General features: G+C 33.8%; 2 protein-coding genes across 3 annotated transcripts; one reads left to right on the top strand and one right to left on the bottom strand.

The window, feature by feature from the left end:
- Positions 1 to 846: 846 nt before the first annotated feature.
- Positions 847 to 21113, bottom strand: CHORDC1 (cysteine and histidine rich domain containing 1). Of its 2 annotated transcripts, none has more exons than XM_016153172.2 (11): positions 20931 to 21113; positions 17777 to 17826; positions 14656 to 14712; positions 13529 to 13686; positions 11538 to 11641; positions 10858 to 10916; positions 7292 to 7362; positions 6269 to 6374; positions 4917 to 5036; positions 4442 to 4504; positions 847 to 4186 (listed from the first exon to the last, which is right to left on the bottom strand). In XM_016153172.2, the coding sequence occupies exons 1-11, from the start codon at positions 20992 to 20994 to the stop codon at positions 4040 to 4042; spliced, it is 999 nt and encodes a 332-aa protein (XP_016008658.1). In that variant the 5' UTR covers positions 20995 to 21113; the 3' UTR covers positions 847 to 4039. The 2 variants fall into 2 exon arrangements, with proteins under 2 accessions (XP_016008658.1, XP_016008659.1); XM_016153173.2 differs by having other exon boundaries at positions 10858 to 10913.
- On the top strand, positions 18988 to 27186 carry LOC118602962 (circumsporozoite protein-like). The gene is made up of 3 exons (XM_036221569.1): positions 18988 to 18999; positions 20634 to 22350; positions 25401 to 27186. Exons 1-2 carry the CDS (start codon positions 18988 to 18990, stop codon positions 21435 to 21437), a joined length of 816 nt encoding a protein of 271 aa, XP_036077462.1. The 3' UTR covers positions 21438 to 22350; positions 25401 to 27186.

Genomic DNA, 27186 nt, shown 5'->3' with positions numbered 1-27186 from the left:
ATAAATGGCTGCTTACAGAAATATTTAGATGTGTTCAGAAACAGGTTAATATATACATTTATTTCTTTGCTATCAGCTGAGTGTTCCTGGAAGCAAAAACACCTCGGCAGCAATAAGTATACCTAACATCCAGATTATGGTTTCTAACACCATTCTCTAATAAAAAAAGACCAAGGATTCTTGGAGAAATGGCTGATGGGAACATCTCGAAGTGCCAAATTGCAAAAGAATTTAAAAATCCCTCCCCCTCAAAATAAAACAAACCTGCCATGACAGTGGTATGACAAAGAAACACAGGAGCCAAATGAAAGGTCACAATAACCAAAGCTGGAACAATTTGAGAAACGAAAGAAATACTGGTAACTCAAAATATAAAATACTGTTCATATTGATATGATTAAATAGGGATAAGAGACAAATCTACCGAACACAAAAATTCTAAATTTATGTAGATACTCTGCCCTCAAGAGGGGGACTGTAATTCCCCACTCCTTTTTGTATGGGCTGCACATAGTGACTTCTGAAGAAAGGGAGGAAAAAAGTAACTTTATATTTAAAAAATGGACAAACACTACCTTAGCCAGGTTGACAGTATGTACCCTTGATACGACCAATAACATTTTCACCTCTGTGATTTTCTTAAAATATGTAGGTTTAAGCATAGGAAAAACAGGCAAATTCCATTTGATGGACGTTCTACAGAACACCTGACCAGTACTCCTCAAAACTATTAGGGTTTTGAAGAAAGTCTGAGAAACTGTCAAAACCAAGAGCCCAAGATGACTAAATGCAAAGTGGTATCCTAGAACAGAAAAAGACAAGTAAAAACTAAGCAACATAAAAATGTTAAGGTTGAAAGTTTTATTTCACTTTAATAGACATTAAAGGTGGCCTAGTAAATTGGAAAACGAAGTCATTATTTAGCATTTAATAAAAACATACTCGTGCTCTTTAGAAAAACTTTTTGAGGGCATTCACAACTAAGAACTACATAAAAACTTAAAATCAAACAATAACTATTAGAAGAAAAATTGCAAGCCCAGTTATTTTAGGGATAATGCTACATGTATAAAGCCCCAGGCACCTACCCTTACAAGGCAAGCCATGCAATAATTCCAGATGAGTTTAAGATGTAAGATACTTAGGCAAAGAAGCAATCAGCTAAAGAATCAAATTCCCAGTTACCCAACGAACAATTAAATGGTTAAAAAAAAAAAAAAAAAGCTGATTAACAAAACCTAAAACAAGATGGACTTAGCTTGCATTTTGGAACCAAGGACATAAAATTATGATTTATGCAAAAGAATCAAAACAAATACCAAACGTAAGTGTTAGATCAAAATACTTTGCAATCAAACAAAAAACCTATTACTGTTCTAACAGGTAACTTGAAAGTACCTGGATGCTAAAAATAAATTACAGAGTACATACCCAAATGCCTTAAAACTGACACCAGAGCTTTAAAACTTTTACTTATTGCGGGTATACATATGACAAGCATTTCAGATTGGAGAATGATTTTTTTTTTTTTTTTTAAGGGGCAGCAGAGCAATAATCCAAAGTCACCTTAAATTATTTGTAAAAACTCTTTAAGATTCTCTTTACCCTTATGTAGCTGAAGAATTGGCTAAAGAAAATCAAACAAGTTGTACTTAATAAAAATTTAAAATCTATAGCATAAAATATAAATTCTGATAAATTTTAGTTTTTTGCCAGGATATGGTTACAAATTACATCATTGATCTATAAGCATTTGTCTACATTAGTTTGATTTCATTTCATATTAATGGTTTATACATTCCTGGCTTAAATTTAAAAAAAAAGCTAGGTCTCAAGAACTACCCTTTGATAGTGTTCTGCTAAAAACATGGCCAAAATTAAAATGTTCTACTTTAGTTCATAGTATTGTACCAAGACTAATACTTAGTTTTGTAAATGTTCTGTGGTCATGTAATATTTTAACATAAGAATATTAATATAGGATATAACAAACTTTGTACTTTTGTTTTGCAAGTCTTCTGTAAGTCTAAAATTATCTAAAAATAAGAGGTTGATTTAGCTATCATATTAGTTACCAAGTGTATAATAAACATAGCATTGACTGCTTTGCTGTAATTACTCTGAATGCTGAGAAAGACAAAGCATGTTTCTACAGAAACTTAAGTTAACCATTTTTTATTGACAGACTGATAAAAGTAAAATACATTCTTACCTTATTATAACTGTCTATATATGAGTCAATGATAAGTATCATTTAGATTTTTATTTGGGCAACAAATTCAGAGGTTCAATCAGAAAGGAAAGAAAAAGGTCACTAATGTAACCAGACTAAATACATCAACTGTATTCAAAAAAAGATCAGTGCTTTGTACCTAACTCTTAGGTGTATGTATAATCCACTTGTTTTAATAATAGTTCAACTGCACATACATACTAGATACTGTTCAGGGGAAAACAGGCTCAAAAAGAAAACCTCAAAAAAGGGTCTATTAACCATTACCTCAAATTAAATTAAGTATCAATCTCTCCCCTGAACAGGATTTCATGTCTCAAATGAACTCACGTTCCTAAATTATGAAAGGTAACTTAAAAAAATTTAAATACAACCCAAGTATTATAAACTTATAGACTCTATTTGGGTCTAATTTTTACTGCCCCAAATGTCCTGCCATGGTATTTCAGTGTCATGAAAGCCTGGTTGCCAGAGTTTTTATGTCTTTATTTGTAACAGAGCTAAATATTTAATAATTACATAACTGCATCTAATAGCTATTTGCTAAGGTAGTACAGTGAGATATATTAACTCTTTAACACTGTATTCTGCAAATTTTCCTAAGAATTCCACTAATATCAAAAAAGAAAAACACTCAAGGGGCTTAGGAAATAATCATTTTAATCTACATAAGCATAATTCATGCCCGAACTTAAGTTCTGCCAGAGTTTTGGCCTTCATAATACTTATTTTTCATTTTCTTTCTGAGCTCTGCACTATCTCAAAGAGTAAGTTACCCTTCAATGGGTTCAATTAGCATAAACAATCTAATTCTGTGGTATTAAATAAAGTACAATAATCAACATTGTATCACCTAGAATTGTCAAACTTTTCATGAAAAACCCTCCAAAACAATTAAGCTATTTAACATATAATACAGTTATCATAAAGCAAAGTTTAAATATTTAGTTTTCTTATACACTAAAGTATTTCCCATAAGCTTTTAACTATAATTGTATATAGTTTTCTATCAGGGAGGCCAGATATAATTTCTTTACATGTAATTAAAGATTGTAAGAGGGTATAGACTATAATTCAGATACAATTTAGTCATAACACCATACCAAGATCTTATAAATAATCAGGAGATATTGAACATTATTGCTTAGTCTCATAAAATATGAATTTTAACCAAATTGATACCTCTATACTCTTATTTATAATGTTTTCCTACATCATACTGCTTGGCAAGTAATATAGGTAGAAATAATTTTCATTTCAATTCGTTGTAAACAAATTCTAATTTGTTAACACACATATTCCTCTTTAACTATGTATTACACTACCTCAGAACCCTCCTACAGACGGTAACTGACTCAAGTAGAAAAAACACTGCAGAACTCGCTTCCTTGAAGATTTTCAAGTATTATAGGAACACAAACTTATGAAAAAACTAATTAAAAATTTGACAGTCCATCTTGCTTTACAATTATGGAATAATAGAGATATAAACAAACGGTACTTTTATATTTCTCACTTAACATATTATATTAAGAAGTACTGTAACTGTTTATGTTCTATCTTCTAGCTTCTTCAAGTATAGGACACAACTACAGTTCTACTAGCGAGGAGAAATGAATAATCAATCTTAGGTAACTCAAAAGAAAAGTGGGAGGCACAAAAAGATAATCTGACTTTGGCTTTAAGAATCTACGGTTGACCCTGAAATGCCAGATTCAACAAAACAAAAGATTACAGCAGCAAGCCACATCACCACATATTAAAAATTCTGAAATAGGCAATAATTTTTTTATTCCTTCTCAACTCTCATTCTGTTTTATCTTCTTTTCGTTTTTCCTGGTTTTGGGTTGCAGGCAGTTCAAGGCTTGCCCATTGCATAGGTTCAGCTTTTCTCATGGTGATCTCAATCTTTGTTGCAGTCATAGTTACAAAACTTCGCTTTACATCAATCACCTGCAACATATTAAAGAGAATTACAGTAAACCCAGGTGGTTTTATTAGTGTTAGAGGAAAATACTGGTCTTGTTTATGTTTATAATGAAAAAACCCAAGTCTCTAATGCCATTTCTATACCTAGATTTCAACTTTTGGGTAAAAAAACAGCAAGTTATATACCTACTTTGCATCAATTACTAAAATTCTTCCCTTTATTGTACAAACAGTATTTTAAATTGTAAGAAAAAACTCTCCTGGATACATGATACTTACACCCCATAATTTAACATTTTGGTGAAATTCCTTTTCTCCTTCGAATACAATGTGTACATTTAACTGAAAAAGACAGAAAGTTGAATAACTGATCAAATCCAAACTGAAGGTTTATGACATAAAACAATTATATGAAAAGAATACAATGATAAAAATCATTTAAGCTATTTTAAGAAACTGCCAAAACTGTATTTTATTTGAGAAAACCATAAGTGAAAAAGAATTAACCTGAAGTTTCACACTGAGAACTAAGTACCATATTAACTGATAATCTTCCAGGCTACTATAGTATCTCTGGAATGCTTCAGAAATACCTCTATTACGCAGAAATTTTCATTAAAATAGTTTCTGTGAAAGTAATTTGGAACTATATTTTCAAATGAAAAAAGACCTTAAAATCAGCTCAAACAAGAACATTACATTAAGAATAATGCATAAAGCCAATTTTTACTCAAGAGATATTCCATGTACTTACCAATGTACTATTAGCTACTACTTGACTAAGTTCTGGAAGGGAATTTTTAGCATATACTGAAATGGTGACTTCACCCCCAGTCTGATGCCAGTCATGTCTACATGGAACAACTTTTTTCCCCTGTAAATATAAGACAAACTTTATGAATTTACGAAGTGCCATATAATTTGACGCATATAAGAGAAAAAAATAACATGTGCAACTGGGAATCTGAGAAAAAATAACTGACTATAACTATCTGCTATTGTCATTAAGTAACTATTTTCCTCTCATAATATGCAAAAAAAAAAAAAGGTAGGAATTTGTGGAAGTAATCTTTTTATTACTATTATGGAAATAATTATTACCCTACCAGTGATACATTGCTGTATCAGTTAACTACTTGAAAAACAGACAAATTATGATCACAAAAACATTTCATCACAGGCTATATTCTGAAAACTTACATATAACAGAAAACAAGAGTCTATTTTTTCAAACTAAATCTTTCAACTTTTGGACCTTGGAGAAATTACAGGGAGACTTCATTTTTGCTTATAAAACTAGTTTTATGGTAGATGAATTAGAATAATCTCCAACCATGCGCTATTAAAAAAGCAGAAACTATAAAATACTCAAATATAGAATGAATCCCTAAAGCAATTTGAAAATTTACAGTTACTTTATAAAAGACACATATACTGAAAAGTTCATTGCCTTGGGGTTAGTAGTGCCAATACAGCACATAAAACTAATTTACTATAAAACAAATAATAGCTATCAAACATTTAGCAATAAATTGCTTTCCTAATTTTGGGGAATTATCTGTAAAATCCAGTCTTTTTAAAAGTTGTACAGGGATTTTATTTTTGTTGGTAAATTTTCCTGTAGCAAGCACAAGCATATAAAACAAGTCTGCAATCCCCCTCACTGGCTACTAGATGACGTCAACCATCTGTAAATGGTTGAATGAAGTTCTAAGTGGGCAAGAGAATCAGAAGTCTAAGTGATCAATAATATCAAATGGGTACAAAAGTGATTTTTATGAAATAAAAAATGGGAACAGGGCATGGAATTACAAAAAAATATGCTCCAATTTTGGCAGGCTTGGGTATTTCACAAACACCTATATGGCTGCATTATCAGCATACGAAATGGCTGTTTTGATCAAAGGGCAGGATCTGAGCAATTGACTCAAATTTTAGTTTTAAGGCCATTCGAAACTTCACTGTGTGAGGAAAGAAAACTTTTAAAAAAATCTATACTGTGTGAGGGAGAAAACTTTTTTCTTTAAATCTAAAGACAGAATATCAAATCTTTTAAAAATGACTCAAATGAATACACCCTAATGCATTATTTTGAAAGTTACTTACAGCATCCTTTGCAGTCCACAGGTGTTTCCCTGTTGTACAGCCTGCTTGGGCTAAAAATGTATTAAAATCAGAAGTTTTTCTTCTACAACAGCTCCAGTATTTCATCCTTTAAATCAGCATAGAAAAATTTCAGAAATAAAATCTCATAGCCAATTAAGTCCAGAAGTATTATGTGACAGTGATTCCAAAAAAATATTAAGTGTGAACTTTAGTATCTTAGAAGTGTCTAAGTTATCAAACACTTAGAAGACTAATCAATTATAGCAATTTTGGAGTTCCTAAATAAAGATGCTTAAAACCAAACACAAAATTCTGAATCAGCTTTTCACTGATAGCTCACATTCCACTGTCTTGCAGCTACCAAAAAGTGCTATGACCAAAAATTTAAAATCCTCACATTTGAGTAACCCAGCAAAGTAAGACTATTTAAACAAACTAAAAAATAATGTTTACACAACCTGTGAAGGTCAGTCCCATAGTAGGTGAAACCCACTATTACATGAGAAAAATCTAACACCGGATGACAAAAATTATAGTAAACCTTTGGGTTTGACTCCTGAAGAATACTGGAAACAGGGTGGAAGATTTTAACACAGTACTGTGTTTTTATAAACTACAGGGCAATACAGAAGAGAGGCTTTCACCTGAGGGCCATAGAAAAGTATGGGTTTTCTTGGATGCCAGTGTAGGCGTTTTAGTGCCCAGGGTCAAAATTTCTAAATGTCCTAAATGTGCAGGACAGTCTTTCAAACAAAATATTATTTAGCCCAACAAAGTATCACACTGAAGTACAATGAGATAAGGAGAAACATGAGGTTTGAACTACAATGGCCACTTAACTGTAATACTGTTTCAATTTCTCATGTATAAAAGAAGATAAAACCCACATTTATGGGTTATTGTAAAGATTATATAACAATGTAAATAAAATATCTAATTACGTTGTATGACAAATAATGTATAAAGGCATATTAACTTTTCTAACTTCTACCATAAAGTTTTTAGTAGTCACATATAAGTTACCCTTCATGGAAAATAGGTACTCCAGAATGATATACACAGACTTCTTCTAGACTCTGCAGACCCTGATACGTCTAAAAGAGAAAAAAGAAAAAAATTAGCTTCATATCTCAATGTTACACTTTGCACATTATTTGTAGTATTGATGACTTCTATGAATTATGAAAATGCTCAAGAAATAAATTCACCCTGGGCTATTCTGACAAGTTATGAAAAATGATTCCTTTTTAGATATCTTTACGTTTCAGTTCCCTATGAAAAAAGGTAATAGAAGAGTAGACAATAGGATGTATTAAGATGCTTTTGGACTTCTGGGTATTAGGTCATATCCAAGCACATTCAGGTATTTAAAATTTACAATGTAATATTAAAACCAAGAGATCAGTAATCTCAACAGAAACACAGCATGATTTATGTGCATCAATTCTGTGTGCGTATTATCAATTAATACGGAAAATCTAATAAGCAATTCTGGAAGTTCTAGAGTGATGATTTCTTATCCCTATGAAGGGTAAAATGAGCTGCAGACCTATATATATATCCAGGGTTTGTCTGGAAGATCCAGGCCCCAATTGCTGCTGTAGGTGAAGGCTCTACAGATGAATTCACAAAAAGTTATGTTAATATAACACAGATGAGGCCAGTAGTATAATTCTATTTTGGTATTTATTGCAACCACCTATGAGTACAGAAAATAGAATTCTGTACGTTTACTTTTGTAAATCTGAACTACTGGGTGTGTACATATCCTAAAGATATTCCATAAGCATGTAAACTCAGTATATTAGATTCTCAATTTATCACTGTTGCTCCCCAAAGCTACTTGATGGCTCCATATCCACTCAGTCTCCCAAAGCAAAACTCTGTTAAGTCCTCTTCAATTTCTCTTCTTCCTCCACCCATATGTAGTCTATCACAAACCTGTCAATTTGTCTTAAAAATATCTATCAGTTTAATTTGCTAAACTTCTTCATGATCACTAGCAGACTTAAGGCAATGAGACCATACTAAGAGATTCTAATTCATGGCCCTGAGATTAGTAGATTTCTTAAATAGGGCACAGAAAGCACTGGTCACAAAGGAAAAGATAGGAAAATTGGATTTTACTAAAATTAAAGAGCCTCTGTTTATTGAAAGCCATTGTTAGTGAAAATGTATGTCTCTTTGATAAAGAACTTGTAGCTAAAAAAATATGAAGTCCTAAAATCAATAAGAAAAAGCCAATTTAATAGAAAAATAAGATTTTGGACATTTCAGAAAAGATATTCAAATGATCAATAAATATACAGAAAAATACTCAGTATCATCTGGAAAGTGTGAATTAAAACCACGATGGAAACACTACACATCCACCAGAATGGTTAAACTATAAAAAGCTGATATTACCAAGTGATACCAAGGTGTAGAAAAAGGAAACCAGCCTCACAAACTGCTGGTACGAGTGTAAATACAACCACTTTGGGAAACCATAAAGAAGTATCTGTTAAAGCTGGTCATATACACACCCTATAATCCAGCATTCCATTTCTAGTCATATCTTTAACAGAAATTATACCTGTCCCAAAAGTCATGTTCGAAAATGTTCAGTATCATCAATCAAAAAAAATTTAAAGGGCAGTAGAAGGGATAAATTGGCATATTCAAATAATGGTATATTTTAAAGCAATGAAAATGTACAAACTACAGCTACATGCAACAAAGGTAACTCTTAACAAACGTCTTATTAAGGAAAGGAAGATAGACACAAGGATACCTATTCTGTGATTCTATTTGCATTAAATTCAAAAACAGGCAAAACTAATCTATGTTGATAAAAAGAAATTGTGGTTACCTTTGGGAGAGGGAGTGAGAGGAGACGTTAAGGAGGGTTCTAGCGCTTTATGAAAATTCCTTGAGCTATAAACTTACATTCGTATACTTTTAAATGTTATATTTCATTGAAAAAGATTAAAAATTTTCTTTAGTGGCCTCCATAACCCAAAGTCAAATCTAACTCTTGAGGATTATACAAGTCTTTCAGGATCTGACCCCTATAATTCTCTTTTAATCTTAACTTCACACCAGCAAATTCTGTACCATCCTTAACAATTTTTTTTCTGTATACTGCTGCTAGCATTTCTGCTTGGGATAACTTACCTTTTTTGTCTATTGAGAGAATTGTCATTTGTTTTTCAAAATTCATCTGGGATACCCTCTGTCTTATCTGCCTCTACTACCCTATCACTTCACTTGCACTCTCTCTCCTACTGCAAGAATTAATCATTCTCTTTTATCTACTACTTATACCTTATAAACATGTGAATACATTTATATTTACATCCCTAAATGGCAAGGCGATATCAAATTTAACATGAGGGAAAACCACAAACCTGCTCCCCCAACCCTGTCTTCTCCTTGGTTAACGGTGTCAGCCATCACCTAGACGCAGGAGCTATAAGCCCCTTTCCTTCATTTCTGGTTCATTACCAAGTCCTGTTAATATTTCCAAATACTCATGCTACACATATTTGCCATGTCCCAGGCATTGCTCTAAGCATTCAAAATACTGCAAAGAACAAAGTCCTTTCCTTGTAAACCTCACATTAAGGAGGAAAGGGAAATTTAGATGGGACAGATCATAAGCAAAATCAATATGCAAAGTAAGTGGTAGGTTTTAAGGAAATAAGTGCTAGGAAGAAAGAGAAGACTGAGAGTGCAAATGTTGAAGGGTATGCAATTTTACATAATGTAGGTAAGAAAAAGCCTGAGATGTTTGATCACCTCCCACATTTAACCACTTCTCAAAAACATACTCTCCAATCCCACTGCCTGGTCTTCTGCAATAGCATACTAGTTGGTTTTCCTTCTTCCAAGTCCACTCCTGCCCCATGTTTGCCACTTGGCAGCCCAAACTGTATTTTTTAAAACTTCTCCTTAAAACAGATGATAGCTTTCCATTACACTTAGAATAAAGCCCAAACCCCTCATTATGGCTTATAAGAACCTCCATAATCTTGCCTACCTCTTATCCACTACTTATACACCTTTGCCCAAGCCCAACTAACCTTTCCCCAAATTCCTTGAAAAGACAAGCTCTAAAACCTCTACACGTATTACTTCCATATCTACTCCAAGGTTTATAGAACCCATCTGCTACATTATTCAGATTTTTGACTTAGTGTCAACACTTCAAAAGACCTCTCTGAAATCTTAAATAGCTTCTCTCTATCCTCTTTTCCTCATAACTACCTGAAATCATATTTAATTACCTATTTGTTCCCTCTTTCTCTAAACTAGAATACCAGCTTAGCAAGAAGAGATTTTTGCTTTAATAACACGTCCCCAGCCCTCAATATATGACACATACTAAGTGCTCAGTAAATGCTGACTGAATTGGAATTATTCCCAAGATTCTATCAGATATGATGCTCCTCAGACAGTCTCTTATTCATGTTCATAGCCCTAGCTCACAGCATAGCGCCCAACATGTAGTAGGCATGCAAATCTGTGAATTGAGTCAGTAAACTGAACTGCTTTTTCAAAATTAAAGTTTTACTTCCATGACGTGACAGAAATTTTACAACATATACCTTTGAACACCCTCCATTTTTACATGAGGTTCCAATCTTAATTTCATCACTGTCTTCTTCTGAAACATAGGAAAAAAAATCAAGTAAGAAACGGTAAAACAGAACTCTACTGTAGTATCATTCTTAAAAAGGAAACTTTTCCATAAGCATTTAAAAAAATAACTTAAATGCAAAAACACTGACATTTTAAAATAAGAAAGTTTTCTGTGACTTCTCAGGCAATGTATTTAAAAAGCTATTAAGAAGGCAACTATTATGATTAGGTTTTGCCTCTGTACTCAACATGATATATGACACATTTCTATTTTATAATACAATACTATATCCAATATCTTAACATTGTAAAAGAGAAATCATAAAAGGATACTTTCCTCTCATGGTATCAGGTAAAGATTAGAAAACACCAATTTTTTTTTACCTCATGGACAATGAAACATTTACATTAAAGAAATTTAAGTCACTGTTAAAAAGTAATGAATCACAAGAAAAAATTTAACAGGCTCTCATTTTGAATAAACTACATAGTAATTCTGTGGTATTACTCACATTTAGAAAACTAAGTTCTTTACTACAATGTGTTATTTTTTCGAATATACATTCATTAAACTATATGGCTTCTGGCTCTTTTAGATAATTGGTTAATTATACAGGAAAAAATACAACACAAAACAAAAGCTTACCTTTCTTATTTTCTTCATTCCCTGATGATAGTCTAAGTTTATCAAGTGCTTGTTTTAGGGAGGCAGATACTTTTAATTCCAAATTTGACATTGGTTCATCTGGGCTGGAGAATTTAAAGACTTTATTACCATTAATGATATACCAAAATATTCCTTTGTGCTAAAATAAATATACTTAAGAGCCTATTTATGAAGAGACTAAATGCCTTATGAATCAACTTTTTCCCATTAAAAAGTATTTTACAAATAACCACTACAATGTACTGACATTTCTACTGACAAAGAAAATTCTGATATTAATACATTAAATTATTAATCAGTAGGGCTAATGGGAAGAAAATAAAGACTAGGAATCCAGGTTTGTCAAGATGAGTAACTCCAGAGAAGGGACTATGATGTAATTTTACATTCCATGCCTAAGCAAAATGCTGAGTATATAATAAACAGGCAATATGTACTAAGTGAATCCACTTAGTAGAGACATGCTACTGGTGGAGATAATTCACTTTGAGTGAACACTGGTACATACATCTATAAATTCAGATATAACTGTATCACAGGCAATTTTAATGGAGCTAAAAACACAGTAACAACAGTATCCCCTAACATTTCATGACATATGTACCATTTTTTAAGAGAGTAAATAAGTATTAAGAATACTAACAAATGCAGCAATAAAAATGGAAACTCCAGGTTATTCATTCTACATCCTTAATAAATACTAATATAGGAGGCATTAACAAAGTACATAAAAACCTATCTTTGCAATAGCACTAAATGAATTTAAGATGTTTCCCTCATTTCCTCTTAAGTGAAACAGACTATCATTTACAGAAGATATTAACTTATATTGTCAATTATAGTAGAGTCCACTGTAATACTTAAGAATGAGCTATGTCAGAATTGTCTTTTTCTGATTATTTTTTTTACCTGCCAAATCAGCCAGCAAGACATCTAATAAAGTCTCCCATGATTACAAATGAGGAATAAAATCATTCTATGTAGTTTGGTTAAACAAACCAACCTCAAAATGTCTCTTAGGGTTCTTATCTTGGTCTGGTTATTAGTCAATACATTATAAATTTAAGTAGGATCAATAAAAAAAAAGTTAGAAAGACCCTAAGTCCATTGAGTGAATAAAATGTCAACAGGGGGCATATATGAAGCCAAAACCCATCTGTTTTTTAATTCTTATATTTTGGTTCTAAAACAATTCGATACTCAAGTGCAATAAGAAAAGAACCTGGTATAATAGTGGTACCCAGTATGTATGTGTGGGAATCTAAAATTAAATACAATCTAGTTGATCAGAAGGTGAGTAGGGAGTCTGTATAATTCTACTGCAAAATAACCAAAAGGCCTTTTAAAAGTACTTTAACAGAGATACCATTTAAATCAAAAACAAAAACTTGTCAGTGATAACGAGATTAACAGTTTTCAGGCATCTGAAAGCAAAAAATGAGTGACAGACTTGTTCTAAGTAGCAAAACATGGACAAAGAAATAATCTGGCTCAACACACAGGAAAAATTATACATTGATTTAGTAATATTATGGACCTCTAAAAAAGTAAATTCTTCTTCACTAGAATTATTTGAAACTAAATATTCTTCTGTCAAGAATGTCCTAGAGGATATTTGAGAAACAGGAGAAGAATAGAAAACAAGACCTCCAAGTTCTTTTTCAACTCAAACTGATTATCCAACAAGGACAACTCCTTTACAGAATTTCACTATGCCATAGTGAAAGATACAAGACAAGGCATAAGAAGTATGCTTGGCTTCCTCACCCTGCCTAATGATGACGCAGTGAACAAGTCTGCAATGGATTTTACTGTGTACATGCCCTTAGCTGAGGGGGAATAAAAATGAAAGGTACAAAAGAATACCAATGGTTCAAAAGTTGGTGACCTACACTGACAGGCACAAACAATATTATGCAATATCATAAAAGGAAATACCAGAAACAAATATGCAACTATAAAAAATGTACCTTGGCCTCTTTATTGCTTCTACTGGTTTAGGGGCTTGAATGATGTGCTCCTGAAATTTAGGTTTCAATTCAGATAGTTCTTTCTTCTCAGTAGTCTTGACTTCGGGTTTGACTGGCTCAGGTGGCTTTTCGTTATTATGTTTACCTTTTGTACAGCCCTGTTAGTGAAAGGTATTATTAAGAGTTATCCTTTCATCTATTTCACATGCCATGAAAAAAATACCATTTTTCAATTTTTTATTAAAAAATCCTCTTTTTTATGTTTTCTCCACTTTTATCACATTATTTTAAGAAACTAAAAACAGGAAAACAAATTTGCTCTATTTGTAAATGAGTTATTATATTTGAGTAATGCGTTTTAAAACACACTTCATAAATATCTACTTAACTATTAAATGTACAGCATAAATTCCTTGTTTATAGGAAACAAATTCTGGAGATCTAAGAGAATTCTACAAATTATTTATAAAAAAGGGCTTCAATATGATCCCCAGTTCAGCTACTTACTGGCTGGCTATATGACCTTGAGCAAATTAACCTTTTTAAACCTCAGTTTACTCATCAGTAAATGAAGATAATAGCACTTTTTTGAGAGGATTAAAACATCAGAATTAAACAATAGAACACTTCATACATCTGGCAGGTGGCAAATGTTCAATAAATGATAGCTACCTTTTCTATATTCCACCAAGTCATACTTACATTTTAACATCTCTGAAGTAGTAAGATCAATGGCATTTCGATGTTTTTTCATTAATAACTTTAGCTTTCTTTCTTAAGGTTATACAAAAGAATGGTGTACTCCAATAGTATTGTTCGTAATTGAACATGCATTAAATTGTTGCCTACTGCTTCCTTCTTCTTGATGTTCTTTTAGGACTAGTAACATCAAGCATAAACCTAAATTGACAAATGAGTAATTCATATTTTGAAACCTTCATTTCTAAAACATTAAAATTCCTATTTTAATGACTGTAGACAGGAGGTAAGCTCCATTTTAAAAGAAAGGTACTATCTGCTAGGTAACAGGAATTCATCAATAGATGTCTAAAATCAGATCCCTCAAATCTAACTCCCCGCAATATGTAATTTTCAGGCGATAATCTAGAAAAAAAATTAATACTTACTACAATGCTTAAAAAATCAGAAAAATCAGTTGTTCTTCTTTTACAGCAAGACCACCCCTGTAAAACACAAGAGAATAAAAACTGAAAACTGTATTTGCATGAGAACCACACACAGTGAAAACTCCACTTGCACTTGTCTCCTTGATTCCAGAAGTGGCTTGAATAAATATGCATTTCACAGTTTCGAGGTGTTTGGAAAAAAAACAATTAATGAATATTAGAAGTGATGTGTAGTGAGATCTAACTCAAGGAAGCACCTTAAAAACAAGGAAAGAGAAATTGTTTCTGTATTAAAAATAGTACTTGATTTTTAGAAAACAATTTATAATTTCTAAAAACACTGTATATTTTAAAGGACCTAGGAAGTGAAAAATATAAGTCTGAGATAATTAGAATAATTCAGTTTCTAAACAAACTCATTGTACCTATTCCTCAATAAGCTTTCTACCTACTTTCAGAACATAGATTAATTAATGCAGCAGTATAAGCAGTGCTAGACCTTTGAAAGTTAAATCTTTTCAGTGAGAAACATAAAAATATAGAAATTGTAATGCAGTGCATAATTTCTGAACAAAGTATCAACTGGCCTACCAAAAAATAGCTTTAAGTTGTCATCTATAACTTTAGTGCAGTGCAGGGACTAAGGAAATAAAAAGGCAGCAGTTTCAAGACTTGGGATATCTCAAATAGACTAAGGGCTTGTTTTAATTACACATACCCATCTGGGCCTCACTATTTTTCTCAATATACTGCTTTTGAATTTGGCAGTGATTTTTTTTTTTCACAATATGCACTTAAAAGTTTTTTATGTTCAATACGCTATAATTCAAATTTACCTTTATTCTGATTCTTTTCTTCTGAATTGAAATATACATGAAAAGTTACTACAACTAAATATAGGGTTTAATTAGCACTGATAATACAGTCATCAGAAAAGTTATTCTATACAAGAATTACATCGGGTATTCTGGAGATCCTGAGATACATATATAAAACAGAGTAATTATTCCTGAATGCCTACCTGGGATCCATAGTTCTCAGTAAAATGAGAAAAGGAAGGGTAATTTTAAATATCTGCATATAAGGTTGCTGACTTTTCTTAAGTAGGATTGTTCTTTTCTCTGAATATGCCTCTTCTAATTTGAACATTAAAGTGTTCTGTCATTTGTTAATGTAATATTTAACTCCTTAATTGGTCAAAAAGAAAACTGGCCACAACAGACACTAGATACTATATCGACAAATTCTGTCTGAAATTTACTGGGCTGTGAAATCCAACAGTCTTGGAAAGCCTAGATATTCAAGAAATGTTTATGGAGACAGTAATAAGCAAAAGAATTAAAGAACAGAAATACTTGAAAATAAAATCATAAGATTAATCAATCTGAGTGATTAACAGTTGTGTAGTAAAAGCAGAGAGATGTAGACTAAATGACCAAAAGTCAGTGATATCATTACTAACAGTGGCAAAGCTGAGAGGCAAGCTATTTTTGGAATGAGTCCACTTCAGATAATGGTTCACGGCTGCCAATGACACACATAAATGCAAATATGTTCCAGAAGCCACTGGGATAGAGGTGACATTTAAGGGGTAGGAATGAACTGAGAAAAGAGGAAGCCTAAAGACTGAGAAGTCTGCTTATGATTTGGAGATAAGAGGACAACAGCATAGAAAAAGAAAAGTGGACAAGAAAAATAAGCATAGAATAAAAAGCATCTGAGAAAATTCCCCAATCCTGCAAAAATGAATATTTCTACAGAACCACAGTTTCCAACCCCATAAATCTGTAAAAAGGCTAAAAAGATAAAAGGAGGAGTCAGGTCCCAATTCGTCCCATTGAATGTTTGTTCTATTTTCCTCACTTAGAACTAACCAGACTAACAAACTTATCTGCTTGTACATCTTTGTTTATACTTGGCTATCTAACAGTTAAATGCCAAAAAAGTCCATCTATTCCCTCTCAAAGCGTGCGCGCTTTGAGATCCTAATAATGTAGTGTAATGATATTGGTCTTGTAGGTTTTATTAATTTCAATTATGCATATACCAGACAGACCGATTTGTGTCTTATTTCTTTAAAGAGCTACTTCACATATAAAGCTATATAATAGCCTACCCCTTCAATATGTAATTTCAATATATCTGTTGTCTATAAATTATCCTAAAAGTTTCAAACAGAATTTCATAATTTTTATTAAAGATCATTTACCTAAAATATCCTAGTAGCATTTTTCCCAACCATAAAGCAAGAAATTTGTCTATCATCATCTTTGAATAAATAGTGGAAACTTTCTATTTTAAGGACATGTATCCCATCAATTGGAAATAGTACCTTACAAAAAAAAGGGCACTTTTTCAATAGAAATAACAGTGATCTAAGATATTTGATATGGGCAGTACTTTTATAAAATAAAATATGCTAGAAATCATTCCCTGCAATTTTTTTAAAAAGGTCAATTATAATAATAATAAAAAAAACGCAAAGGGAATTGGCAATATTTAAATATTTATGACTGTGTGTTTGTTCCTAAGAACAAGTAACACCACCTAAAATCATGGCAGCCATGCTGCAACATTCTGAGATAACAATGGAAAATGTGCCATATTATCATAAATTCTGAAAGATCAATAAGACCGATATGAAAAACCTGGCTAAACAACATCCTATTATTTCTCTAATTCTCTAGAACATTAATGAAGTACAGCCGGAAAACACGTGGCATCTCTTTTCTGTAAACTTACGTATCTGTCCTGAGATGGGCACCATTCTCAAGTGTTTATAACCTTTCCTAAAATTCAGAGCTGCTCTTCTTAGATGGCACCTGTCTGATAGATTGAGAGCTTAAGATTCCATACAACTACTTGTATTTCTCCTCAAATTTAGGAAGGTAAAGAAATGAGGAGTAGAGAAAATGAGAATTGGGGTAGAAATAACAATTTTATTAAACAAAATTTCCAGTAGTTTGCCTTTAGTGGAATACTTGATTAAAGCACCCCAAAATGGTCCTTAAGAAAGCAGAAAGTGACACTGTGGAAAAAAGATGAGACAATAAAGATTTAGTATATTATCTCTAAATTTACTATACAAATATGAAGACAATGAAATATATCAAGTTCCTACCTTTAATGCATCATGAAAGACTGGAACACCTGGGTGGTATATGCAAGCATCTGTTCAAAAACAGAGAAGAAAAAAATATACCACTTTATAATAAAGAAATATCATTTCCTTCAGGTGTTAACATTTAACACTTTTTCCAAACCCAGGTAATATTTTTCTTTTCCTTAAATATTCACTAACACTCTAGTTTGATGCATGACACACTGTGCTTAATGTAACACTGAATTAAAATAGTAAGTTAAAATTCTAATTTGAGTGTGTTAACTATACAAATAATACAGAATAGTTCAAATATAAAAAATAAATTCTATTTCTCTAATCTTTGTAGTAAAATTTGTTTAGTAGTATCAAAACTACAAGCTCCAAGATTTTTGCCATCATCTTTCAATTCTGTTTTTACAAAAATACTATCAAACTTATGTGTTCTCATGTGCACTGATCCATAAGGTTCCCCAAGAGAGTCCCCCAAAACATATTTGAGAAGAACAGGTTCAAAATTTTAAGAACTGATGTAATATCTAATTTCTAATTCACTTTTCCCAGACAGGTATCAATTCCTAGATATAAACCTCATTAAAAAGAACTTTAAATTATACTTATTGTTATTCTGTATTTCTTTATACCATCCTCATTATACCATCAATTTTTACTTAATTCTTATGAAAAGAGGCTTTTACAGTTTGCAATATGAAATATTACATTAAACAAAAATAGAAAATAAACACTGAGAGAACCATGAACTTAAAAAAAGGTCAGCCCCAAGTCTGCACTATTTTCTTATAAGGCTACTTTGCTCAACCTTCATGTCTATTTAGCTTTCAGCTGTCTACAACCTGATTCCTGGTATTGCCTTAAAATGGTTAATTCCTGGCACTTAGGGAAATCTCCCTACCCCTGTATTAATAGCCAATATCGTTGCCTTAGTTAGTAATCAGGTGTTACATAAACACTAATGGTGAATGGAAAGTGTCAAGTATTTTCATGACATAGTAAACAAAGAAATAAAGAAGCTATTAATTAGGGGTAGTAGTAGAAGGGCTGAAGGAGGAGGTTCAACGTAGAAATAAATATGCAGCAAGATATGAAGTTGAGAAGGGCATCAAAGCAGACAATAGAGTATTTTTAAATACCAAATATTCATAGTTGGAGATATAACATGAATAACGTAAAACACGGCAAGAGGCATAATCATAACGGTCAGTTTTGGCAGAATGGCAGCAGCAGTGAGTCAGGTTTTAACCATACGATTAGTATAAACAAAATCAGAAAATCATTGCTTTCAAAAGTAAGTAGCAAGTCAATGAACATTTTCCTCTTTAGCCTTTATCAGGATTAATAGTTTAGCTCAAAGTAATTATTTTATGGGTAAGAAACTACAACTTGGTAGTGGTTAAGAGCCAAGGGCTTTTAATATTGGGTCTGACCCTGGCTCAAATTCTACCTGTGCCTCTTGGTAGCCATTTCAATTTCCTCATGTATCTGGATTTAATAAAATACTGTTTGTGAAATGGTGCTTTTTCCAGAATAGCTAACATATATAAGTTCCTAATCATTTTCCTTTAAACACTATAGCTGTGTTTCAAACTAAAATGTCCTATCAGCTTATAAGGGAGTTTTGATATTTTTTAGTCAATACACAAGGTCAAATCTCTCCCGCATAAAACTTTCTCCTAAATAAGTCCACAGCTTTGCCATTAGCTCTAGATTCTACTCCCTATCTCCATCTGCTTAACTTTCCATTCAATCAACTTCCTTGGGATATTTAAGTCTCTAAAATTACCCCCACTTTGCTAAAGCCAATTATAAACATACATATTGCCACATACAATAAAGCACCAGTCTTTCCCCTTTATTACTGGAGTATACACAGACACTAAGATAATTTACTTTTTACAGAGGCTACCAATAGCGAAGGACTTTAAAAAAGACCCTAATTCCTCGATTATGTCATCCACTGAAATTTCTAAATTTTCCCCTTGAATAACTTTATATCATAAAAATGTCAATGACAGAAACTAGAATATTGTACAAAGACTGGACATTATCTTTTCTTTAGAATCCTGCCAATGGTCTTTTCCATTTTAAATGATGTCACAAATTCACCTGTGCGCCGAGATAAATATTTCAGACATCTGAGAGGTGAAAAAGATTTTAAAAGGCATCGAATTTAATCTCTTTCACAATGGGGACCCATGATGCTACCACGTTGAACTTGGCTTCGCTAATAATGCATACTTCATAGGGTAATTGGGAAGATTCAAATGAAATAACGCAAAGTGATAGACTGGCATGTGGAAAACAAGACAGTAAATGCTAAATTTGCATAAGTGGGGTCAAGTTCCACAATATTCAAATAATCAACTCATTTATTTATCTCATTCAGCAATCAAAATCAAGTTTGCTGTTCTTTTTTCTATTTCTCACTCAGTTTAGTCGCTCTCTCTCACTTTACATCCTTAACTATACCTTGGTGCGGTGGAGATAATTCAATCACTTTATCCTAAAAATGGCACGGAATTAAATTAGGAAGACTAGCGCAAAAAACATCCAGCACAAATACCGCTACTAAGTAGAGGATAACGAATGTACCACCCACCGGGGCGGTGTATCACAACAGCGCAAAAATATAGAATGATTTTCCTAACCAAGTACACATTTAAAAAAGTTTGGAACAGTGGGTCTACCGAACAGGCCGCCAGTCGGCTTTCAGACAAATTTCTACCCTAATACAACGGAGATGAACTTAAATACTACGGGTACCCACCCCTCCGGCGTGTCTCTCGCACACACACGATCACAACAAATCATCCGCTACGCGAGGCCAGCCGCACCCCGCTAACCTCCGCTCCCCGGACAGAGCGGCGGGGGCCGAAGACGTTCTAGCCCCCAGGCGAACGAGCGCACAGGGCGGCCCGCTGGGGAAACACGTGGGCCCCGGCGAGGGCCGGTCCGCGGGTTCGAGCCGCGGCGGTGGGGGGCCGGATGCCGTTACCGGGGCCCTGCCCAGGCCCTGCGCAGCGAGGGCGGCCTCGGGGTGACGCCGAGCGGGGGCCGCGCGGCGACGGCCGGAGGTGCGCGGGGCACCGCCGGGCCCCAGGAGTCCCCCGGGATGAGGTGGGGCGCGCAGGGCGGGCTGGCGGCGCTTCTCTCTTACCCTCGGAGTTGGTCTCGGGATCGAAGCGCTGACCGCAGCCCCGGTTGTAGCACAGCAGGGCCATTTCCTTCCCTGCCGTTAAGAGTCAGGCTCCAACCCGGGGAACTGCAGGAGGCTGCGTCTGCAACAGCCGGACTCACAGCCGGGGCTGCAGCTTCCGGAAACGGCCGCCGTCGCTTCAGGAACCTTCGCGAATTTTCCGGTCGCGCAGGCGCAGAGGCGATGGGAAGAGGCGGAGGACGAGCAGGAGGCGGGGCGGCGGCGGGGCCCCGGGGGCCGGCGCCCGCGGCTGGCGGCGGGGAGCGGAGGGCGAGAGCGGTTCCCGCAGAAGGAACACCCTACAGGCAGGAAGTGAAGGCGTCCGCGGTGGTGTCGTTCTGTCTCCAGATTTCCTTACGGCTTATTGGCTGTGGGTGTCTGGAGCGGAGGATCCTCGCGACCCCACCTCCCAGCATCCCTCTACTTTGGGAACAGCAATGTCGATTTGTTTGTGTCCTGGTTGCTTGAGGGTAAGTGCAGAGTAGTACAGCGTTTCCGAATCCTCTATATAGAACACGTTCGGTTAGTGAATGATGAGAGGAATGGCTGATGACGCTCCTCGTGTGTGTCTCCACTGTCTTTATTTGGAGGCACTGAGAAAATGTAAGGCGTTAGGAGCAATTTTAATAGCAGTCATTGAGGTCAAGTCACTGTGAAAATACAAAGCACTTAGAGATCAGAATATCAAAAGTACTGATCAAATACAGTGCTAGAAATGGTAACTACTGCTCTAAGACCTTGGGGTAACTGTTACTGTTTCATAATAGCCTCCATTTAATTAGTTTGTCGGTACTTAATTCTCCATTCCTGGAGCCCTTAGTAAGAGTTCGTCAAGTGCATTATAAAAAGTATAGTTCTAGACTAACAGGCGCACTCAAACAAATCTGGCGCTGTTTCCAAACTTGGGGCATTTGAAATAAACGCAAACGCGTAAACATATCCAGCATACAGAACAATCTTAGAATATCAGTAGTTTCTAAGTAGAAGTACAAAACTATACAGTGTTTCTAGTGATCCCAAGTGTTAATGAGAGATCGGCTCATAGTCTTCCAACCCCAGTAAAAGACTTACCATTTCCCCATATTCCCCCACTTTCTTTATATTTAGAAGTGCTAAATTTTTATGTAGTAATCTCAACATAGACACATACAGTATTCTATTCTTTTATTTAACCTGAGCATTTATTTTGTTTTGTACTCATGAATGATGTAGTATTCTGTTGAATTAACTGCACTATAACCATTTTTCCTTTAATCTTACCACCTTTATTGTACATAAGCTTCAGTAATCAACTTATTATATGTTGTTTTCTTATTTTAGATTTTCCCTCAGGATAATCATTGAGAAGCAGTACTGGAGTAGACAGCATAAGCCTTTAAAAGTAATTTTAAGATTTTAAAGATGTATATTGTCAATTGTTTCCAAAAGATGATACCAGTGTGCTATTTCACTAGCCGTGGATTCAAAGAATAAACCATAGGAATTAATCTTACACAGAAGTGGAGAGATGGAGAAGCTCAGAAAGTTTTTATTTGTAGCTAAATCCATTGTCTGAGTATGCTAGCATCGCCGCAACATTACTAGGACTATAGGCAAATGGTTTTAATGTTTATTGTCATTTTTTTTTCAACTATAGCTTTTTAAAATCAGAAACTAATAAATGCTTATAGTAGATAGTTTGAAAATGCAGAAATATATTAAGATCAAAATCCACAATGATTCCACCACCCACCATTAAGTACCGAAACACTAGAATAACACTTCGATAAATTCATTTCCAGTTCTCTTTCCTAGGCATTTATTGGGCTGCCAGGTACCAGGAATACCACAGACTGAGAAATTTTGTGGTGGTAACATACATAATTTATATAGTCTTTAGTTCCTGGCCCCTCTCTCTGCAACACACACACACACACACACACACACACACACACACGTGCGCGCCGCGCGCTTGCGTACTGCAACACAGTATCTTGAGATCATCCCATGTTATGAACGCAGAGTTCTAGAGTAGTTAAGAGTGGAATTTGGAGTCAGACCAAGATTAAAAAATCCTAGATCTGCAATACAAAGATAAAATCTACTTTTATCATCTCAAGACATCTGTCAGGGCTTCAATTTTCTCTAATGTAAAATGTAAATAATTTTGTATAGACCATGTAAATTTTGCTAGTATTAAAAGCATCTAAATAATTTGTAAAGCTCTTAGTACATTGGTTTGCCCATTGTACAAACTCCATAAATGAAAATGAGTTTTTCTTTGAAATGTGCTACTGTAATAGTATGACTGGATGGTATTCAATCTTATTGCTACAAATACCAATATCTTAGACAACAAAAGGCATTTCTCTGTTGCCATTGAAATGGTTTCCAATATTTTTCATTTATAAACAATAATATGATCATGAGGGCATTAAGAACTATGTACAAGAATGTTCAGAGTAGTGTTATTTATAAAAGTCAAAGACTGGAAATAACCCAAATATTAATTAACTATAAAAACATATGCACAATTGTGGTATAGCCATACCATGTAATAATATACAAAAATGGGAGTGAATGAACTACAAATAAATTGAAATGGATGAATTTCACAATGTTGAGTGAAAAAAGCCAAGAGAAAAAAAATACATGCACTGTAATCCATTTACATAAATTTCAGAAACATGCATAAATAAGCTGTTATGCATGTTCAAGAATGCATGCTACCATAATAAAGCTATAAAGGAAAATTAAGAAGTTATCATAAATGCCAGTATAAAGGTTAATTTTGAGGATGTTGGAGGTATTTCTGAGGTTCTGGCACATTTCATTTTTTTAGATGGTGGATGTTCACTTTATAATGATTCATAAAACAATGAACTTATGTACTTTCTATCTTATTATTCCCATATCATAGGAATGCAAGGACTAGATGGTTAAGTTGTAGAAAATTCCAGTAGTAACTTAAATATTATAGCATAAATTTTTTATACAAAACATTAGTTTGAATAATCAAATTAGTTGCAGATTGTGGTAGATAGATTGGTTGATAGACAAATAGCCGAAACTCTCACTTATTTGCAGTGAAGGGCCTTTAGAAAAAAGATGGAAGTAGATAAACAACCAGTAAATAAATGTACCATTATTCACCTACTATCCCAATCCAGAGACATGGCATAGCCAACAATGAGCAGTCATCTTGCATTTTCCTTCCTGATCAGATATAAGTCTTGAATGTCATGTAGGGTTCCTTATAGACCTGACCCACACACCTATCTACAGCAGGAAGTCCAGTCTCGGGAATTGAAAAGTAATGTTACTTATTTTGATTAGTCATGCCATATTGAACATATACATTTACCTCAATTGTTTCCTCAGATCCCATTAAAATTTTGGTGAAGGAATTAAATAGACAGACAGATCCCTCCTTCCCGCCTACCCTCTCTCTCTAGAGAGAGGTAGATATATCTATTTAGCTATATGTATATCCACAAGGACAAAGAAATTTGGATAGGGTACTGCAGCAGACATTATATCAGCAAGTTTAGATTTGTTTACTTTTGTCTGTATTTTGGTATTTAGGATGGTTTGTGTTTTGTTCAAGTGGTTTTCTGTATACTAATATCTTTATTTAATTAACTCTTTCTTATTCTTAGGCTTTCCTACTCAGTTTGTCAGATTTAACTGACTTTGGCTTAGTTATCTTTCTATAAAACAGTCAATGAGATTTCTTCCTTCTCTCATTTTGTCTTTGTTCTGCTTTGTCAGAGAATGTACCATTTACGTATTATTGCTTTATTATTGCTTTATTATTTATTTGAAAAATATACTTATTATATATTATGTTAATATATAAATGTATGTTCATCTATATACATTTGTAATATATATGAAAAATACATTTATTGCCTACAATTATTCATTTGGTTGAATTTTCCTCAGTGATTCTTGTGCTCAGATGAAATTTGTCTTCTAGTAGAATCATCAGGAATAGCTTATGAAAACAATATTCCCTGAATTTTTACATGTTTAAAAAGCTTTTTCTATAGACCTGCAATTTGAAGTATTTAAAAGTATTGCTTCACTATTCTTATCTCTGTGTTGCTTTTTATAAAAGTTGGACATCTGATATGATGATGAATGCTACTCTAAGTTCAATTAAAAAGTTCTACATTAAAAATAAAAAATAAAATTGTTTTTATTTTAACAAGATGAATACCAACTTTATTGGAGCACAGCATCGTGGCACAAACAATATTCTTACCAAATTAAGAAATTTTATGAAGCAAAAACGTACTTGGGATTAGTGGTGGTGCATGCATAATTTTATTTACTTAAACTGTATTACTGTACTAATTAAAATAGAACTCTGTCAGAATTTACAAATATTTTTTACATTGAATAACTGAACTTATTTTTTTATTTTTATTTTTATTTATTTTTTTGCAGTGGGAAGCCTATGCTGAGGCAAAAATAAAATTAGAGGAAAGAAGAAAGGAAAACCTCATCATGGCAGTATTTTTCTTTTTGCTTCCCTGAATCAGTCAAGCTTTTAGAAATCTCCTGAACTTATTTCACTCACTATAAATGTCCTATAATAGTATTGCATATTTTGTAAATGAATTTCCCAAAATTTGTTTACTTTTTTTTCAAGATAAGCTGAACATCTTTAACTAAAATAGTTAATAAATTTGGATTGCCAAAAACCCTTTAGCTTTTGAAGTACTTAGCGAATTGCAATTTTAAAAAACATTACAAATAAGAATACATTGAAACTTATCCCCACAAAGCAAGGGAGAAAAAAAAAATAAGGACTAGAGGTGATAATTTTGTATATTAAAAAAAATACATTTATGTTTATACATTTTAGCATGTGTGTGCACACACACCAAACACATATACACACACCATACACAGTTATCTGGAGTACAACTTTGGCAATGTTATCCATATTTGAATTTCCACCATAGGCAGCAATCCCAGTGAATGTAATTTATCAAATTCTCTTATCAAAATTGTAAAGTATGTTTTCTTACAATAAATTCTCATTTATTGTTTTTACTTTTTAAAATTTCCACCTAAGATATTGACCTTACTGTTTTATTAGCTTCAGAAAATGGGAGGTGAGAATCATACTTTTTATGTCCCATCTCACTTTCTCTTGCCTCACCATTCTCTCTAGTCATTGTGATAAACTTGAAAATATCTCATTTCATCTGCATCACATACCTTTTGCTGCTCTATAGTCCCAGGCTGTTCTTTAGTCCCAGGCTTCTCTGGTGCCAATATGAAAAATGCCTGATAGAGTCGAAGTCAGCCATTCAGATGCTTACCAAACCTGGAGGTGGAGTTGATATTTACTGGTGCAAATCTTGACCAATTTGTAGATAAGGACTGGTGGATGAATGCTTCTGATTCTCAAGTGGACAATTCTAAGGTGTAGTCTACAACAGGTGTACCCAACTAATGTCAGTGGACCAGTACCCATCCTTGGCCTGTTAGGAACCAGGGCTCACAGCAGGAGGTGAGCGGCAGGCAAGCGAGCAAAGCTGCCATCTGTATTTGCAGCCACTCCCAAGCACTAGCATCACCATCTCAGCTCCACCTAGATCATCAAGCATTAAATTCTCATAGGAGCACCGGTTCCTGGTGCCAAAAAGGCTGGGCACCGCTGGTCTATAAGGCTTCTTAGAGGAATCGAGTCCCAGTTACTTACCACAGTAATAATACTGCTCAATAGTCTATCCTAGGATTCAATTTTCTCCCTTCCCTTCTCTTTCCAGTTACCCAGCTGTCGTTTTTGGGATAATTTCTTAAGATAAACTATCTGCTTATAAGTTTTTGTCTCCTGCTCTGCTTTTGGAAAGGGACCAGGCTGAAACAAATTGAAATATGTTTAAATGGATGCATTTTTACTGAATGTCTTTTTTAAATTAAAGCTTCAAAAAATGAAATTTATCCTATCTCAGGATTTTATGGACCAAGTTCTCTATTAATAGAAAACGGAAACAATCCTACAGGCTGAAAGTTTGAAGCTGTTGTAGAATAGAAGGAATGATTTGCTTGTGCAACAATTGCTGGTACTTTCTTAAAAGTACATTTCCTTTATTGTCTAAAATGTCTGCTTTTCTAAACAATTTCAATTTTCATTAAGCTTTGGCTCTTTTGATGCTGTACATGAGTGCTAAATGACTTGTTTTGTACAGAATTGAATAAACCAAAATTTAAAAATGTA

This window comes from Rousettus aegyptiacus, unplaced genomic scaffold (assembly GCF_014176215.1).
Source record: "Rousettus aegyptiacus isolate mRouAeg1 unplaced genomic scaffold, mRouAeg1.p scaffold_m13_p_5, whole genome shotgun sequence".
In the NCBI taxonomy this organism is placed as follows: domain Eukaryota; kingdom Metazoa; phylum Chordata; class Mammalia; order Chiroptera; family Pteropodidae; genus Rousettus; species Rousettus aegyptiacus.
This window is presented reverse-complemented; position numbering and strand designations above follow the sequence as displayed.

Coding starts and splice junctions, on each gene's coding strand:
- CHORDC1 (XM_016153172.2), bottom strand. CDS start 20,994: ATGGCCCTGCTGTGCTACAACCGGGGCTGCGGTCAGCGCTTCGATCCC. Junction 14,713..17,776: donor TCTTTCATGATGCATTAAAG/GTAGGAACTTGA, acceptor TGTGTTTTACAG/GGGTGGTCTTGCTGTAAAAG. Junction 11,642..13,528: donor GAAGCAATAAAGAGGCCAAG/GTACATTTTTTA, acceptor TAAATTCTCCAG/CCCAGATGAACCAATGTCAA.